Source organism: Sarcophilus harrisii, chromosome 5 (genome assembly GCF_902635505.1).
Source record: "Sarcophilus harrisii chromosome 5, mSarHar1.11, whole genome shotgun sequence".
In the NCBI taxonomy this organism is placed as follows: Eukaryota; Metazoa; Chordata; class Mammalia; order Dasyuromorphia; family Dasyuridae; genus Sarcophilus; species Sarcophilus harrisii.
Genome location: NC_045430.1, coordinates 253813242 through 253833614, shown reverse-complemented (window position 1 = coordinate 253833614; position 20373 = coordinate 253813242). Strand labels below are relative to the sequence as shown.

Genomic DNA, 20373 nt, shown 5'->3' with positions numbered 1-20373 from the left:
AATAACATACATATTCAGTTGGATACAGAAATGTCTCCCTATAAGGAATTAAAAAGAAATGGGAATAATAAAAGGGGGGGAGGAAAGAAACGAAAAGAAGGGAGGGTAGATTGGGTAAGGGGTGAACAGAAGTTAAGATACTTCCGAGGAAGGAAAAAAAAAAGGGGGGGTGAATGAAAGAGGGGAATATACAGGGGAAAAATAGAATGGAAATACAGCCTAACTATAAATGGGAATGGGATGAACTTACCATAAAATGTAAGCAGACAGCAACAATGGATTAAAAACCAGACTCCTGTAATATGTTGTTTACAAGCAACACATTTGAAACCGAGAGATAAGGGGATGGAGCAGAATTTATTATACTTCACTTGAAAAAAAGGAAAGCTGGGGGAGCAATCATGATTTCAGAAAAAGCAAAAGCAAAAATAGATCTAATTAAAAGAGATGAGGAATGAAACTATATCTTGATGAAAGATACCATAGACAATGAAGTAAAATCAACATTAAACATAATATATCCACCAAATGGTATAGCATCTAAATTTTTGAAGAAATTTAATGAGTTACAAGAGGAAACAGATAATACTAGAAGATAGTGATGCATCCTTTTTAGATCATAATGCAATAAAAATTATACTCCATAATAGACAATAGAATGAGATTAAAAATTAACTGGAAATTAAATAATCTAATCCTAAAAAATAAGTAGGTCAAAGAACAAATTAGAAACAACTGAATTTTTATTAAGAAAACAACAACAATGAAACAATTACTAAAATTTAAGGGATACAGCTGAAGTGGACCTTAGGCAAAAATTTATATCTCTAATTGCTTATATCAATAAAATAAAAAGCAGATTAATGAGTATTATTTAATATTATACTAGAAATGTTAGCTACAGCAATAAGAAATTAAAGGAATTATAACAGGCAATGAGGAAACAAAACTATTACTCTTTGCAGATTTTATATTTTAAAATCCTAGAAAAATCAACTAAAAACCACTTGAAATCATTAACAATTTTGACTAAGTTGAAGGATTCAAAATAAACCCACATAAATCATCAGCATTTCTACAGGTTACCAATAAAGTCCCGTAGCAAGTGATGGGAAAATTTCATTTAAAGTAACTGAAGACAATATGAAACACTTGGGAGTCTATCTGCCTCTGCCAAAACAAACCAGGAATTCTATGAACACAATTACAAAGCACAAATAAAATTAGATCTAAACAACTGGAAAAACATTAATTACTCATTAGTAGACTAAGGCAATATAATGATGACAATTCTATCTAAATTGATTTATTGAGTGACATACTGAACATAAGCTCAAGGATACCAAGGAAATCAATGGGAAAAAAATGCAAAAGTAAATGGTCTGCTGTATGTGCCAGAATGTTTGTGGCAGTGCCAGAAACTGGAAACTGAATGAATGCCCTTCAATTGGAGAATGGCTGAGTAAATTATGGTACATGAATGTTATGGAATACTATTATTCTGTAAGAAATGACCAGCAGGATGAATACAGAGAGGCCTGGAGAGACTTGCATGAACTGATGCTAAGTGAAATGAGCAGGACCAGGAGATCATTATATACTTCAACAACAATACTATATGATGATCAATTCTGATGGACGTGGCCCTCTTCAACAATGAGATGAACCAAATCAGTTCCATTTGTTCAATAATGAACAGAACCAGGTATATCCAGAGAAAGAACTCTGGGAAATGTGTGTGAACCACACATAGCATTTCCAATCCCTCTGTTTTGTCTGCTTGCATTTTTGATTTCCTTCTCAAGTTAATTTTACCTTATTTCAAAGTCCGGTTCTTCTTGTGCAGCAAAATAACTATGGATATGTATAAATATATTGTATTTAATATATTTAACATGTATTGGTCTATCTGCCATCTAGGGGAGAGGGTGGGGAGGAGGGGAAAAGTTGAATTAGAAGGTTTTATAAGGGTCAATGCTGAAAAATTACTCATGCATAAAATAAAATAATAAGCTATAATAAAGTAACTTAATAAATAAAAATAAATTAAAAGCTATTAAAAAAAAAAAAAAGTAAATCATCTAGCCATCCCAGAGTTCAAACTGTACTACAAAGTGATAATTATCAAAACAATCTGCCATTGGTGTAGAAATAGAGTGGTAGATCACTGGAACAGATTAGGCACAAACTATATTATACTATTCAGCTACAGTAATCTAGTACAGGATAAGCCTGAAGATTCAAGTTTTTTTTAAAAAAAATTCATTATTTGACAAAAACTATTGGGAATATTGGAAAATGATATGGCAGAAGCTAAATATGAACCAATCTCTCTCCCATTGTATACAAAGATAAGGTCAAAATGGATAAATGATTTATACAAAAAGCAAATTGGGAAAACATGGAATAGTTTATCTGTCAGATTTATGGATAATGGAAGAATTTAGGACCAAAGAATATAAATTGAGCATTACAGAATGGAAAACAGATCATTTTCTATAAAGTCCTCATTTTTCAAATATATTAAGAACTGAGTCAAATTTCTATATATTTCAGAAATGAAGCCCTTATAAGAGATACTTGTTACAAATTTTCCTTCCAGGTTTCTGCTTTCCTTATAAACTACTAAACTTTTCCTTATAAATTACATGTTTTGAAAAATAAAAAGCTATTATAAAAAAATTAAAATTGCATAGTAAAAAAAGAAGACTCGATTAAAAAAATGAAAGAAAGGGAAAAATAGCAGGGGATGAATCTTCTTAGAATACAGCTGACTTGATGAAATTTATCTAGTTTGGAGTTCAGCAAGATGAGGGAAATTTGGAGAATTTAAGAGAATGATGAAGCATTAGGAACATTACAGAAACATTACAAAAAATGAACAGAATTAAAATATAATGCCTATAAAATTTAACCTATTTTAGATAGGGAGGATATTATTATATGAAAAACAGTAGCAGTTTCTCATTTTGGACAAAGAAATTAACTAAAAAGTGGAGCAGGATTCAAAGTAGCTGACAAGTTGGAAATTGATATACTAATCACCAAAGGTACTTTTAAAATTTCCTTCTTTAATAATTAAAAACATACATGAAGCAATTTGAATGGCTTAAGAACAGTTTTTGAATAGATCTGCCTGAAGTAAGGGAAGGGACTGGATGACCTTTCAAAATCCCTTTCGTCTCTATGTGAACCTGAGAATAATACTGAAAACCACGGGATGATTCTTCTAATGGTTCATTCTATGCTTAAGAGGAAGGCTATAAGTCTAATTTAGCTTGCTGTGTTTCACGATGCACTCCCAGCGTTGGAGATGTACCACAGCAAATGTGTGGGAAGTCAAGGCTTTCCAGGAGCCCGCCCATCCTCCCCGAAGCTATTAAACACTCTTCAGTGGGGCTACCTTCTCCTTCCTACCATGCGAAAGAAGCAGCTGTGACCCGGATTCTGACAAAGAGAAAAACTACCAGGGATACATGAATAGAATAAACTCGTAAAGACGATTAATGTATAAACACCTTAAAGGATGCTGCTTTTAATTATGTGCTAAAGAGTGAATTTGTGAATAGATTTTATATTTATAACGAAAAGGATTTTCCACAGCCCCCGAGTTTAGCACAGACCCAGAACACCGTGATGTGGCAGGGGTGGCCGACACAGCCCAGAGATAACATAAATGAAGGTGTTCACTCCGAGTCCTCCTTCTTTAACCGCCCACAGCCAACATCTCTTCTGTAGCCACCATCCCTTCAAAAAGCCAAGAATGACACCAAGAGGGGGACAACAAGTCACAGAGAGGGGCTCCGGGTAAGTCGGGCTTCACACCGGCTGCCGTGCCGGGTCTTCCCTGGGACGAGTGCCAGGACCCAGGCCAGAGTACGGGCAGAGCCGGAACAGAACCTTCCAGAACAATCACCTCATTGAAAGGCAAGGCCCCTCCCAGGGGAGAGCATGGCAGCGACCGAGCCCCTCACAAGCCCTTCGGCCCTGACTCTGCGGTCCCATTTTAATGAGGAAGGCGGCGGGAAGGCCATGGGGTGGGGAGGTGGGGGGGGGGGGGGGGGAGAGCGCCACCCACAGGTGAGAGGCGGCAACACGGCAGGCCATCATGGTCATGGGGACGTCTGAGGTGGCGGCCGGGGGGCTGGACAGCCAGCTCCACCATGGAGGGAGTCCCGTGGATGCTGCCCCTCGGGCCTCACCAGCCCCATCGGCTCCTCGTGGAGAGGGTCCCAGGCCCATAATTCAGCTCATGCTGAGGGTCTAGGGCTTCCGTTGGTCACTAATGCCTCCTCATCTATAGGGTCCCCAAGGACAGGGAATCCAAGCTGGGGAAGGAGGGCTTCTGATGCAGGCTAGTTATGGCTGAGCGGGATGTCCACCCCTTTCTCCTCAGATTTTCCTTTGACTCTGTGGGTAGGTCTTCCCTCTTCTTCCTCCCCCTCCTCCATTCTCCCCCAGCCCCCCTGCTTCTCATTGGCCGGTATGTGTGACGGGAAGGGGAAGGGGGGCGCAGAGTGGAACCTGGCTAGGAGGAAGGGAGCGCTGAGCCCCCACAGCCATTCTCTGGGGCAGGCTCTCGTCTCCCTTGGCAGACCGCCATGAGCACCGATGGCAATGGGGGACTGTCATTCCCTATGTGGTTTAAAGCACAGAGGGAAAAAAACAACACAAAAACCGTGTGTACTGCGGGGAGGGGAGGGAAAGGAGGGAAAGCATCAAAGGCAGCCTTGTTACTCCCTGCTTTCTCCCTTGCTTACCAAAAAAGAAAACCTTATAAAGGTCCTACATTCCTCAGAAACCCCCCAGGGTCAATGAAGGAAGGACACACTAATGAGAAACAACAGGTGGCTATGAAAAGGAAGGTGGGTGGGCCAATCCTGGCAGTTCCAGGCAACAAGAAAATCTGTGCAATGACCCCCAGGAGATGCCAACAGGAAAGCCTAGATCCGCCGGGCTCTTTGCCCCCATCTCCTGGGATTCTCGGCCCCTCCTCCAGTTCTAAAGCCCTCGCCCTATTGGAATGTCTGTCCCAGGAACCACCGGTGGCTCTGAGCTAAAAGGCTCCTAGGTTCCCACGGTCAGGAGGGAAAATGGTGCAGAACAGATATCCTTGAGCCCACTGGTGCCAGTAACTGGGGGGAAGGTGTTCCTGGCATCTCAAACTGGAACCTGGGACCCAGCTTCCCCAAAAAGCATCCTACGCAAGATGGCCAAGTTTTCTGCTACTTAATATATTGCAGATTAAACCGAAGCACAATTCAAAAAAACAAAACAAAATATGGTTTCTGTGGGGAAATGAATTCCAAGTATAAAACTAAATCTGTTCAATAAACTAGAACCTCCTTATATTCAAATACCCCACGAGTGACCAGAAAATTATAATACATACCAATTTATTTAGAATAACTAGCAAATGGGGAGTTCAGATTAATTAACATTTTGAGGTAACAGTTACCATATTTTTTTTTTTTTTTTTTGCTGAGGCAATTGGGGTTAAGACTTGCCCAGAGTCACACAGCCAGGACATATCTGAGGCCACATTTGAACTCAGGTCCTCCTGACTTCAGGGCTGGTGCTCTGTCCACTGCACCACCTAGCTGCCCCCAGTATTGTTTTAAATAAAATGGAATATAGTCTGATATGTTTTAACACTATAACTGTGCTGAATAGAATCTAAGTATATACATTATCCCACTTATGAAAATGGATTACACTGTAAGAGAATAGGGATGTGGGCTTTCTGACTATTTGGATTCAAGTTCAACAGAAGCTGATTTTACACACACACACACACACACTCACTCTCTCTCTCTCTTTTAGTAAGGCAATTGGAGTCAAGTGACTTTCCCAGGGTCACACAGCTAGGAAGTGTTAAGTGACTAAGGCTGGATTTGAACTCAGATCCTCCTGGCTTCAGGACCCATGCTCTATCTACTGTGCTGTGTAACTTCCCCTTACCTGTTTCCATAGTAAAGGAAAAAGATGGTAGCCCAGAAACTGGAGCCCATTCCCAACTAACTGCGGAAATTTTTTGAAAAGAACAATTATGTGCCACATGTGAACAATAATAGTAGAGTCCACAGGACCAAAAAAGAGAAGCCCAACAAGGCAAAATGCTTGACTTAACTCAGGAGAATGCAAATCCTTAAGGAGCTCATTCAGCAATTCACCGGCCTCCACGCTCCCCTCCACCAGGGCCCAGGAGCCGATGCCGGCCCCAATGTGCTCGCATACCCCACCCCACAACAAGCAGAGACACTGATTGTGCCCAACCATGTAACAGGAGAGATGGGAGAAGGAGCAATTTTCCCCTGGCTTGGAGACGCCCAATCTGCATAGGTTTTGTCAGCAAAGCCTTTCCTGAATTTGGCAAAAAATTAGCAGATGCTAATACAGCTCAGCCAGAGGAGCACAAGGGGTGAGGAAGAAATGAGATAGCAGATAAGCATGAATGACTTTGCCACATCTGAAATTCAGCGGGTGAGTTTTGTTTCCCAGAGACTAAAGGCGGAGGCCAAGACAGTCAAAACTAAAATCCCCCAGTATGGAAAAAGGCTAAGGTCGCGCTGCAGCTTAGCTCTGGGAGTGTATCCACAAGCAGAGGGGAATCAGAAAGTGGGGAATGGGGGAATACGAGGGAAAAAAAGATAAGGCTTCAAGGGGAAGGAAATCCATTAAAAACACAGCAGATAAATGAACTGAGAGAATCCCAAACTACAAAGAGAGATGAGCATTCAAGCTTCAACAAGATCTTAAAATACTAGAAGACAAAGGAAAATGAACCAAAATGAAACAAAGAATTATAAGCAAGAGCAAGAAATTCCAGACTGTTCAAAAGAGAAATGAAATTCCTAAGAAATGAGAGTTTTCATTAATAATAAGAAAAGGCATAAATGGGGGCAAAGCAGTAGAGGATAGAGGGGAAAGGGTGATTTACCCTTAGTAAGCCCTACTTGGAACACAGGTTAATTTCTACTAAAGGGCAGTGCTTCCATTCCATTACTTCTCTAGTGAGGTGATTGTTCTAAGATAAAACAGAAATAAGGAAGAATGAAGCAGATTTTACAAATTTTACAAATGGAATGATAAGAAAAATTGATTCAGAAGTTTTAATGACACAAAGAATACCAAGAAATTCATAGAGGAATTCATAAAGATAGAGAACACAGCTGAAAGATTAAAATGGCAGAACAGAAAGGAAGAGACAAAACTTACTGAAGCAACAAGAAATGCTTCTCAGAAAAAAATGCTGAAAAATATATAACAAAACACATTCTAGTGATGGACTCTTCACTGAAGTTTAGATTTCTTGAGTGAGTAAAATGAACTAAATTTAGATCCTCTAAGTGCAGACAGCCACAAGGGGATGCCAAGTGCACAATGCCCCTACCTTGGTATGGACCCAGAGAGAGGAAGCATGGTTGGTATATTTCACTGCTAATTCCAAAGCACTTTCTCGTTTTAACAGGCTCGGGCTTGAACAAATCGAGAATCCAGCAAACACAGGAACATCAGGAATAAAGAAATCAACCCTAAAGTGGAAAAGCAAATAAAATGTATGATTTTAATTCTTAATGGGGAAAAAAAAAAAAGCCATTTAGCAGTATTTGCTAAAACAAAGCGCCAGACGAACACTCTTGAAATCTCATCTCATTTCTCCTGCTGCTGCTCTGATCACAATAGTATATTCTAAACAATCCTTCCTCCTCCATTTTTCACATTGCCATATTCTAGGATTCCTCATTTCAAAACTACATGTTTTATCGAATAAAACCTCTCAGAATATTCTGGCCAATAGAGATAAACCTTTTCAAAACACTAAGGAAAAATAATTAGTCCTGAAAACTGCCAAATCTCAAATCCCGGTCTCCTGGGAAACAAGATTTAAGGCACCAAGGGGCTCCTCCCAACAAGAAAAGTCAGTCTAATCTCCCCATCTTTTCTATGTATTTCCTTTAGTGGCTGGTTTTTAAATGCCCCAAGGCTAGTGCTACTCTAAGCTAAAGCCACTATTTCTCACTCTGTGGTTTTCCATTCCTAAATAATTTTCCTTACTTTGGGTAATGAAATGGTTGGTGATTAACTGCCACTGATTAACAGTGTCCATTGTCCATTCCCAGGTCAACTGGTGAGGGAGGCTGTGTGGTTTATGGCCTGCCCTGCAGCGCCCTCTGCTGACAGATGCTCCCAGGGCCAGGTCCTGGGTGCTCACCAGTGCATTCAAGGCAGGGTCTCTGGCTTGATGGCCCACAAAGCACAAAACGGCCTTTCCGGACCAGGACTCTTTTGGGCTTGGGATGAACACCATACACTTGCAGAAATTGATCCTACTGAATAGCACATCATAACCAAGGTGAACGGGAGGCCTTAACCAACAGCCTCTAACAGAGCAGGACAAGTGGAAATGGTGAAGGTGCCAAAAATGAACTCTGGAGGACATTTCCCTGCCCAGGGCCAGCTCTGAACCCACAGAACGAGAGAAAGCTCTTTCACTCGTCTCCCAAGGTCCCCAGTCTAGTCTTCCTAATGCTACCTAATACAATCTCCTTCCCCTTTCCACACACACACAGTTTTCCTGCTTCCACACCCGAGCCGTCCTACTGTGTGACCCTGGGTCAGTCACCCTCTGTACAAAGGAGCTGCTCAGACCAGACTGGGCCGACAGACCACCCCGAGTTTTCCTCCTGTCCTCAATCTGACTCAGTCACCCCAAGTACTGTCTTCCCCAGTTAGCTGCCATTGGAAAAGAGGCTTCTGTAAGGGAAGCTGAGTTTCAGGGGTCTTCTCTTCTCAGCGACACAGAGGGCATTTGCTGGGAGGACAAATAAGCTAACAGGTGGAAAAGCATTTTGTGAAGTAGGACCAAGGGCTGCCCAGTGCCACAGCACGATCCTCACTACTATCAGGAATCCAGGGGGCTGCCTCCAGTTCTAATGTTCCACTGGATCTCTGCCTAGGCTTCTGCAGGTGCCTCAGACCACACCTGTGATCCCTCTTCCTGCTGACAATGAGGCTGTAATCACCATGACTGGGTCTAAAACCGTAAGCAGTCCTTGAGCTCTGCTTTCCCCAGTGCCCAGTACGACCACTTGTCCATACTGCTCAGGTCCTCATTACATCTCTCTGGAATACGGTTAAGAGCCCAGCCTGGGCGGACCACAGCGGTGTCTCACTCGTCAGCCCCTACTTCACTCAGAGGCCAGAATCGATTTCATCACAGCCCTACTAACGTGTCTTCAGTGGTTCCCAGGATGGGAAAACCACCAGACCAACAGGGACTCCCCAATATCTCCTTTGCCCTATCGTCCCTGTGCACCCCAAGAGATGACCTTGTCTAAAGCTCAGGAGCCAGAGTTCACACTCAGGCGGCCCTTTCCCCGAGGTGTTCCACCTCACCCCGCAGGGAGAGGCAGGTTCCAGAAGAACTAATACTAAACCCCATGGACTTCTTGGAGGCCAGCAGAAAGAGAAGATTTCAATGGTTCTGCAGGTAACAAAAGTGACTCAGGAAAGTTAAGAGTCTGAGGCAGGATCCTAGATCCCTGGGTCTCAGCTCAACCTCACTTCTACCAAGTAAGTAGACCTACTAGGTCCTAGTAAATAGGAGGACCTCTCACACACAGGTCCCGTGTTCTAGTCCTGCCTCCAGTGAGTGCTCCCTTAAGGCGTCCAGGTGGCCTGGGGGCTCTTGTCTCTGAGAAGAAAGCGGACCCTTCTCCAAAGACTGTGGCTACACTCGGGGAGCTCCTCTCTGACAGCTGCCTTTCAAAGTTTATGAATGTATGGCTCGTTCTTTTAAACACCTTCAGCCTCTTAACAGACATCTGATGTCTGATGAGGGGGATGAGTGGACACCATAGTTTAGGGTCCAAAGAATGTCACAAAGTAAAAGCCCAAGGTCTGATGATGAAGAGTTCTCCAAATACTCACTAAAAGACTCCCAAGGGGATTAAAAAACAACATCCCAATCTTTTTACTTATGTCCTGCCAAAAATGGTGAATGGGAAAAAAGGAAATTAAGAGTTCTTTGCTTCTAAAAAATACACCTCTCATAAATGGGCATGATTAGGAGATGGCCTATAAGAGCAACAAAATAGCCAACTCGTTACTGATTCCTATTTCTCCCCCAGAAATTCATCTGCACTTCCAGTATGTGAGTACTGAGCCAGACATGTGTCAACACCATTATAAGCACTCTCTAGCTAATTCTACATGGGTTGAGAATATGAATGGGATTTTATTTCTGTAAAACAGCAAAGAGACGGCAGCCTTTCTGGTTATAAACAGCTTGACCATGACAGCCTGCACCCAATATGTATGCATTTCTAACTTGGGAAAAGTGGTCTGACGGCTGGCGGCAAGTCTGAGGGGGGCTGTTGAGATGCTGCTGCCGCCACATCAAGCAGACTATAGGACAGAACAATGCCACGGAAGGAAAAATGCAAAGAGAGTCATTATAATTAAAGCTTCTAATCTTCAGGGTAATAACTGTTGAACAATTCTTGAAGGGTAAATATATTTTCTATACCCCACCCCTCCTCGAAACAGCCACCAAGAATTTAATATGTATCACTGAACATGTGCAAAGATTACAGTAAATTGCTTCAGAAACGCAAATTGTTGCAATCAGCATCTTGTTTTCTATTTCTAAATCCAAAGGCAAACTACTTAACATGAGCGCTCTTATTATTCTCACACGTCTCCAATTCTAACAAAACTTATTTTCAGATGGACCATGCCAAAATTAGCCAAGACATGCCTGTAAAATCCAATTAAGATTGAGAAACCAAGAAATGCTTAAAAATTGACGTGACCTTGAAAAGTAGCCACCCGCATTGTAAAAACAGCCCATTTATGGATCTACCTGAATTCAGGGCCCCTCAGAGGAATGGTGGGGCAGATATCTGGGTAGGAAGGCCATCGGTGTCCCAACTATCCTTAGGAGACACACAGATGACTTGTCGGTATCCAGATGAACTGGGAAGCATTGATAACATGAGGTGCGCTCTTACAACTTGACCCAGACAAAATGAAAAGACCGGGGGAGAAGTACTTGAGTGCTTGCTCTTAGCCATGGGAGCTGACAGTCTACGGCTCGTGACTGTGTGTAACCTCGTCCACTCAGTGAGTTCAGCCCTGGCCTAGTGACCCACTGCTTCTAACCAGACTAAAAAGTGCCCCGAATTCTGTTGGCAGCTTCCTTCCTGGGGTTGATGCAGCCTGTTAGAGTGAAGCGTCTCCAAAAGGCTGCGAGGCACAGTAGCCAGAGCTGGTCATGGAGCCGAGAAGAGCGGACACATCCTGTTTAGGTGACTCTGGGCTGGCCACAACATCCCAGAGAAATGAAAACTCCCAGAGAAAGGGCTGAAGCCCAGAGCTTTGACTGTAAGCCCAGCCCTCTGGCAGGTCATCAGAGAAAAACAGAAGCCTCCAATGCTGAGGATCAGAATTTGGACCACACCACAGGGCTTGGCTTGGACAGTGGGTGTCCGCAAACCTTATTCCAAAACTGTAAATGAGCGCGGGGGGGGGGGGGGGGGGGGGGGGGGGGGGAAGGGTCGAGAGAAATGCTGGGAGATGTTCCACCTACTTTATCAGTACAGGTCCTAGAAAAAGCTAAAACTAGCCAGAGTAGTAGTACTGAGGCCCAAGAAATCTATATGTAACAATATTTATTGCAGCTCTACATGATGGTGACAAAAGAACCAGAAACTAAGGAGTTGGGGAAAGGCCGAACACATCACGGGATATTCTTTACTATAAAAATTGATGAACAGCTACAGAGAAACCTGAAGACTTGTTATGAATTGATGCAGAGTGAGGAGAGCAGAAGTAGGAGAACCATTTTTGCTAGAACAACAACACTGTTAAAATGAACAACTTTTGAAAGACCCAAGAATTCTCTCCAACCTTGACAACTGCTCACCTCTTGCAAGAGAAGTGACAGGTTAAATAGACTACAAGTGTTCTCTTTTTTTCCCTTCTTCCAGTAGGGTTATGGGAGGGGAAGAAGGAGGCAGCTAAGTGATATCTAACACAAAGTGCCAGGTCTGAAGTCAGGAAGACACTATCTGTGTGAACCTGGGCAAGTGACTTCACTCCATTTGCCTCAGTCTCCTCGTTTGTAAAATAGCTAGAGTAGGAAATAGCAAACCAGTCCAGTATCTTTGCCAAGAAAACCCCAAATGGGGCCACAAAAAATCTGAAATGACTGAACAACAATATGAGGAAAAGAACAACAGGAGAGAAAAGAAATGCTTTAAAACAAAGATTCACTCACATCCTGATAGCCTCAGGATGTAGAATTGTCTTACAGTTCAACTATCCATACCTACATGAGTTGGTAAAACTAATTTTTAATTGAAACTTAAAATGGTAAAACTCCCCATTGATTACTATAAATCAGAAAAATGGATATCTTAAAAGTATTTCTCCTCTGCATAAGCCACGGGCCAAAAGCTACCACTGTACAAAATCAAGCAGATGTACTACAACAGGATGGCTACTAAGCGGACACACATGGACAGGTGTGGACTAAGCAACTTCACCTCTCAAACTAGAAACTGCAGAGCAGTTGCCAGGGTACCCAGATACTAGTTAGCCTCCTCATGAAGTAGTTCCCTATGGCAACAAAATCAAAACTCTGGATCCCCTCCCCCTGGGGCAATGATGGAATCTGCCCTTCCGTGCACCATGTGAAAAAAAGCCAAAACAACTCACCATTGGCCAGCTTTGAAAGTAAAATCTTTATTGGTGATCAGCAAACGGAGCCTTCGGACAGTTTCCGATTCTTCACTAAGCCCACATACTTTAGCGGGAGATAAAACCTAAAACAAGAACAGTGGGAGGTGATTTTGTTACATTTACAAACCACACACAAAAACTTCCAGTAACACATGGGCCGAGTGCCACATGGTATGTCAATTTAGAAAATCAGTGTGACTACGCCTCAAAGATAATTCTATATAAGCAAAACTAAAGAAAACCGGGCATGCAATTTGTCTACAAAGAAAATTCATAGTCTTTTGGGAGGCAAACTGTCAGAAGGTTTAATTTAATCTCAAGATTCAGCTTCACCCTTCTAACAAGCAATAATCACTATAGTTTCAAATTCTAACTAATATGTCTGATGCATGAGAATGGTTTTTTAAAGCTCATCACTTTCAGAAACTCTAAATGTTGTCTGGGGGGGAGAGGTCTAAGAGTCAAGGAGCCACTAACCATCTTACTGGTGAGTGACTTGGTCGCTGGATATTTCTCTTTCTGCTCCCTGCTGTACTGAATTCCCAGGACTTTGCACAGTGCCTGGCACATAGCAGGCACTTCACAAATATTTGGATTGGACTGTCTTCTGTCCTCATTAATATTTCCAGAAAAAAGTGGCCAGGAGATAAAGACAGGGTTTAAATCATTCAGCTTTGTCTTTGGAACTGACAAAGTCCTATGGGTGGAGGAGACCCTATTCCAAATTTCAGTGCGAAAGGATTAGTCGTTATCTCCCTGGCTATGAATTGCTTCCATGTTACTCATTAGGGGTGATACAATCTTGCTTTGAAAATTGTAGATTAGGGGAACTCATGCCCTCCCAGGGCAGCCATTCCCCTTTGCAGTGGCTTCCTGTTGGGAAGCTTTGCTTCACTTGGAGCCCAATGCTTCTCAGCAGTCTTCACCCATTATTTCTGGCTCTGGACACTGAGACCGCTCCTTCCCATCACAGTTCTTAAAATATTGGATGACAGCTCTCCTGTTGCCCCCAAGTATTTATTTGTTCATGGTCCACCTGCTCCCTCCCCTCTCATCATGTGCACCTCATTTGTACTATAAAGAATTAATCATTCATACTTCCTGGAGAGATATAAAATCATTCAGGCCATTAATGTCCATTTCTAGTCAACCTGGACAAAAGATAGCCTCATATAGGCAGAAACAGTCCTTAACTGTGCTCCTAGGATGCCGATTTGACATTCTCAACAGTGGCCCAGAGAACTTCCATAACTCACAAATATGGCTTCACCCTTGGCCCTTGCTTCCCGCTTCCACCCTCCTCCCTCTTCCTTTCTATTTCCATGACGGACATGTCTCTCTCCACCTTGACCTCTGAAGGTTTTCACACTGGACACTGACACCTTGAGGCTTCTCCTGGGCAAACAGGAGAATTAATGCTGTGGGCTTACCCCCAATGCTTCCTCCTACCCCCAATGCTTCCTCCTACCCCCTTCATGGCAGCATGTCTCTTCTGGGTTTAACGTGGACCCTTTTCTCTCCTGACATGGATTCATCTAGTTCCAAGACCATGACTCCCAAGATGACTCTCCCTCCCCCTCTGAATCTTTCATCCCTTCACCAATTCCCAACCTCTTGCTGACCGTTTCTGGAACTTGACACTTAACCCAACTGAACACTTGGCCTGGTCAGCCATGACCAGAGCCTCCAAGCTGCCTCTCAAGAGCCAAGGGGCCTACGGATGCCTCGATCCCATCTTCAAATGCCTCCTATCCATTCTCGCTGCTCCTACCCTCCACTGGCACACCACTTTTGCCTAGAACCATGAGCTGATCTTCCTGGCTCTTTCCAGTCTGTCATTCTCCACCTTATAGGATTCACAAGATTAATTTGCTATCTGCTAACCATGGCTCACCCATCCAAGACTGTATCACCTCCCTCCTGGTAGCAGAGGGCGCAGAGCTCTCAGTCAGGTCAGGAAGATCAAATCAGACCTCAGACTCTGCCCTGCCAACTTGTCCCCAAATGGGGAAGATGAGGTCATTGGGAGGACCAATGGAGGTATCTGTCCAGTCCTTAGCACAGTTCCAGGTACCCGGTAAGCATTTAATACACACCTGACACCCCCCCCTCCCAAACTGGATTCCAAGATCTCTGATGAAGGAGTAGATCCACTCTCGTTATCTCTCTGCTCACCAATATGCCCAATAAAAGCCTTTACATGAAGCAATCAACCATACACAGATGCTGAATGAAGATGACTTGAAAATTAGTTTCTAGAATAAGAGGAAGTAACAGAAATGGAAAGTGTTCCTTAAGATTAAAAAAACCTGGATTATTATGAATATTTAACAACTCAAGGAATAGGAAGGGGAAGGAACACCATCTCTGTTATTATTCTGAGGAACAAGAAATTTCTCTTACTCTCAGCATACTGGATTTTTAAAAATCCAAACACAAAGAAAATGAAAGAAAAGCATCACAGGAAATTCCATAATGTAATTCTTCTCCCCTGGAAGAAAATGCTTCCTTTTTAAATATCAATACTATTAATTTTCAGTAACAGTAACCTTTAAAAAATCTATCTGGCAGATGCATTATTTCATTTAAAAACGCTTAGCTTCCATCTGTCAAAATTATTTCAGAATTAAAAAAAAAAAACCTAAATGTGCAAATTCTCTTATAATTTATAAGAAGCCTTTAAAATGAAATAGCATTTTATTAACGTCCAAATATGTACTATAGTGATTTTGTTGAAAAGGTTTTATTAGTATTATTAAACAATCAAATTTTCATTTGACTGTGAGATCTGGAAAAAACCAAAGCACTCTCGACAGATCGCATGACTTGCTGTAATACTGTTCTAGGTAAGAACATGAAAACAAGCAATGAAGAGAGAGGGAAGGCTCTACTGGACACTGACTGCCAAGGTAAATGCCTCTTGCTGATGCATAAACATTTATTTTTAAAGTAAGCAATTGAGCAAAAATTTCCAGCAATGACAATCAAGGACTAGTCTTGGTGACACTCCCAGAAGTTACATTCTATTCGAACATAATCTGCCTGACCATGTTTCTTTTAATAATTAAACAACTAACTAGGGATTTCTCTTCCAATTTTTTTCTAAAATGATCTGTAATCTACAACCTTCTTATGTACTATTGTTTCTTTGTTTTGTTTGAAAAGCAAACATTCTTGATGACAGAAACAACTCCAATTTTGATGTTTGTGCTTATTTTCATGTTTAATGATCAAAAGATTTAGAAATTGGGGCTTTAACCAGGCACATTCTAAGTTAAAACACATGGCAGGAAGTGAATTTCTCCATGAAAAAACATTTAAACACGTTTATTGTACAGTAAAACAACGGGTTTTCCAATTTATGCTAATAGACATACATACATACTTGTAGATATATTTTTAAAGCTTTTTTTTGTATCAGTATTAAAAAAAAATACAACTCTACTGACTAAAGACATTTTACCCAGATGATTTCGAAGTTACTACTAATATCATAATCTCTGAACAGGAAATGGAAGTTGGTAGAGGTAATCTAAATTCCCCCCTTCTCTCCCATTACTACCCCAGCTTAAAACCATAGGTAAAAGGGCTCAAATAGGAATACAATTAGGAATTATTTGACCTTTTGTGATTTCCCTCCAAAATATTTATGCACAACCTGAAATAGGGAAGAAACATGACTTTCAGATGAACTGCTCTTCTGAGTTAGCCACATCATTGTTAAGACAGTTTTGGGTTCCGATAAACTTAATAATGAAAAACTTCACATGCATAATTATCATTAGAATAAAAGAGCTGGAAGAATGCTCAGGGAATCAATCCAGTCCAGTGCCCTCACAAAAGAAACCATACCAAGACCCCCCCTTGAGAATGCAGCTCAATGGGAGGAGATATCCTGGTGTTCCTCAGGTTGGCTGGCTCCAATGTCTTACAGCACTTAGGCTATCTGACACAGGCACTTAAATACACATTCATTGGACTGGCTCATCATTGCTCATAATTCAATTTAACCAACATTTATTACCTTCCTAGCTCCGTTCTAGTAGTAAGAGGGCAAAGAAAAATGACCCCCTCCAACCCTTGCCCTCTTGGAGCTTACACTAAACAGGTATGACATGTAAACACACCTGTGACTTCTAGCCAAAAGGGGTCTGTGGGGCTCTGTCAAGGGAGGCAGTCCCAATGCCATGTGTGGAGGAAGGACCGAGGTCGTAGGGGGTGACCTGTGAAAGCAGAGGAGGAGCCGGGATTCAGTGGAGGGGAAGAGCTCCAGGTGAGACAAGAAAGGTGGACGGAAGGCCAGCTGGGTCCACTTGGGAGTGGTCTTCAGTATCACAGGAAGAACCTGAAGGTCTGTGAGTTGAGGGGAAAAGGCCATAAGGACTTCATGGAAGTCAGGGCAGGAAAGAGTTTGGAGCAGGGAAAGAGAGAGAGAAGGGAGGAACTGAGAGGGGGAAGAAAAGACCTGGGGATTTGGCTGTTAAACTGGTAACCCTGAATAAAGGAGGGAGGCCATCCACGTCAGCCAAAGCCCTCAGGATGGGGTGGAGCCCAAATGGAGAAGAGGAGCCTTATGGCCAATCTCTTCCAATTTTCCCTCCAAACAGTTTTAAAATCAGGCTTCAAACCCAACCCAAGGGCAGAAAATAAGGAGCTTGAGGCACCTAGGAAATGGGCAGGCAGGGGCAGCCAAACAATGGGCCAGAGAGAGAGATTAGTTGGGAACTCTGGGGCTAGCACTGGCTGGGTCAAGAGCTCTGTATGGATTGCAGGCCCAGGGGAGCAGACACCTTCCTGGTTAAAGGTCAGAGCACGGACCAGAACATTCAAACATTTCTTCCCGAATCATCCCCAGAACTTGCAGATCTCCAGAAGCAGCTTTTAAAACAGTAACATGGAAAGGCCTAAAGATTAAGACAGAGCTCAACTTTAACATAAAAGTCAAAGTTAAGAAATAGGCTGGGAAAATTAGCGAACTTGACCCATAAAAAGCTGCTATATGACAGGAATGATTAAGACATAAATTCAGGTAACAATAACATGAAATAATTTAAGAATTATTAGATTACCAAAAGGCTATGATTAAAGAGTCTAAATACCATTTCAAGAATCTATAAAGAAAAGTGTCTTAATATCCTAGTACCAGAAGGTAAAACAGAAAGTCAAAGAATCTATCTACCACCTCCTGAAAGAGATACCCAAACAAAAACTCCCAGGAATATTGTGGCTAAATTTCAGAGCTCCCAGATTAAGAAGAAAATATTACAAGCAGCCAGAAAGAAACAATTCAAATGGGATAGCAAAAGATTAAGCAGCTTCCATGTTAAGGGAGCAAAGGGTTTAGAATATGATATTCCTGAAGGTAATGAAGCTAGGAATAAGCTTCCCAACAAAACAGTGTAATTCTTCAGAGGAAACAACAGATATTTAATGAAACAGGACTTTCAAGTCCTGATGAAAAGATCTGCACTAAACAGAAAATCTGACATTCAAACACAAATTCCTTAAGCTTTTGCAACCTAGATATTACAGTGATTATTTTTTCAATCTTAGTTGTAAAATGATACGTCCACACTTAATATGGAGTGTCAGACAACTTGTCTGGCCACTTGTCTAATCCGTAAACATCCAACCTACTTTATAAATTAATGTTTTTTTTTCATGTAACCCTTGGACAAATACAACAAAAACCCCTGTGATTTTGGGTCAACCACTAATACCTTCTTCTAGGTGTCTTCCTTGATAAGTGATAGGCCTGCATTAGAAGTCTACTGTACCCTCCAGCTCCCATAACCACAAATTCTTCAGGATAGAGGAGCTCTCTCTGGCCCCTTTTCTTCCAAGAACTTTGCTAATAATTTGCTAATTATTCTTGCATAAATTAATTTTTAATTCATGAGAATTCAATAAGAAAAAAATTCATTCCATTGCTTTGATTTATTATCTCCATGAGATTCTTAGTTATGCCAACCTTTCTGATATTAGGACTATAAAAAACATTTCAAATCTGAAACTATAAGCAGACAAATGTCTGCTCTTTGTTCCTATAAAAGCATAAACTTTAGATATCCCGTACAAATAATAGAATATAAATAATATCCTAAAATACACATTAAATGTGCACTTTTAAATTAATCCCTGGGCAAAAAGCTTTTCTTTCTACCATCCATGCTAGAATGTTTTCATTGTGACACAATCCAGAAGCCTTTACCCCAAGCCTCATGCAACCTTTATTTGAGAGTGGCCAGATGACCTTTACAGTGTGTACGGACACCGCCTCTTAGAGCTTTTTATAGTTCATGTTTAAGTGGAATAACAGCTCTTCATTAGCTTCAGGAATAAACTGGCTCTGAAAGACTTTCTAGTTAGGCCACCTTTTGTTCAACCTCTCCTGCTCCTTCTCTAATATAAGGAGAAAGTCTAACTTTGCATTATAGGATTAACATCCCAGCATCCACCGTATTACTACAAGTTAAGTTCTCTAAGGATAGGAACTAGGTTTTAAATAAACTTGTACACTGTCCTAGCACACTGTTTTGTACAAACTAAGTCCTTGTGGGAAGAAACTTCATCTTCTAATGTCCTGATTTCTGGACACAATGATTCTCAAAACTTTTAAAATTGTATTATGAAGAGTTTGTATTAATTTTTCTTTAAGTTTGAGATACAGTTTCCCTGCCCCAACCCCAAAGAAACCCAACTACCTAAAATTAACAGCACAATCAAGGGGTCTTCAACTTTCAAAAGTATCCACTGAATAGTCTACTTGTACCATCTTTAGAAGAAAAAAAGTTTAACTCGAAACATGCTAAAAATAATCTACAAAACTTCATGCCATCCCATTAAATTGATTTTCTTCATAATTGGCATGGTCGTCATGCTTCAAAGAGAGCTAACAAGTTTCAGCTTTACCAATTCAACAATTTGGGGCTGAACAAGACAAAAATGTTTTACAGATTTTTTTTAAAAAACCCAGTATGACAGGTGTATGTCCCTATGTCATATGAATCTGGAGCATTTAAGTTAATGTAATTCAAATTTTGCAAGAAAACTCTGGCTTAAGGTTAATCCGAAACACGATTTTAGTCCCAAAGCAACTTTTGAAGAATGGAATTAACTTGAAAACAATTCCTCCTTCCAAAATGTCAGCAGCAGCAGGGGACCTGACACATGACAAAGGGGACACTGCGGCCAAGAAACCAGATGGCCTTGCTTCCATGTCAGTGGGTAACCGTGGGAGAAATCCTTCTTCAGGGCCCAGGACGTAGTTTTCTCATCTAAAAAGCGGAGGTGAATTATTGGGTGGAGGGCATCTCCATATTGGAAGGGAGGGTTTCTACAATCCATCCCTATTCTCTATCACAAGAGTCTTTGGATCTCTTTCCAGTCTCTTCTGTTGAATAATTTGGGCCAGACCGGACCTCTGATTTTATCTGTGCAGGAGCACCCTGGTGACCACACTCCTTCCCCCAGTGCAAACAGGCAATTCACTGTGGTATAGTGAATAAGTAGACTTCAAAAGCCAAGTGGGACAGTCACTAGTTATGTCATCAGTCACAGCCTCTTGGTGACTCAAATTCCTCACTTTTGTAAATTGTTAAGTTTCAACTCCATGACCAGAGTTCC

At 41.6% G+C, this 20373-nt stretch overlaps 1 protein-coding gene across 3 annotated transcripts in view; it reads right to left on the bottom strand.

Moving 5' to 3' along the window:
• Positions 1 to 20373, bottom strand: part of OXNAD1 (oxidoreductase NAD binding domain containing 1) — a 44746-nt gene that overhangs the window by 10028 nt on the left and 14345 nt on the right. For all 3 annotated transcript variants that reach the window (XM_031940298.1, XM_031940299.1, XM_031940300.1), the window contains 2 exons: positions 12724 to 12830; positions 7394 to 7535 (listed from right to left, as the gene is read on the bottom strand). In XM_031940298.1, coding sequence (XP_031796158.1) covers positions 7394 to 7535; positions 12724 to 12830 — 249 coding nt within the window. The remainder of the gene's footprint in view (positions 1 to 7393; positions 7536 to 12723; positions 12831 to 20373) is intronic.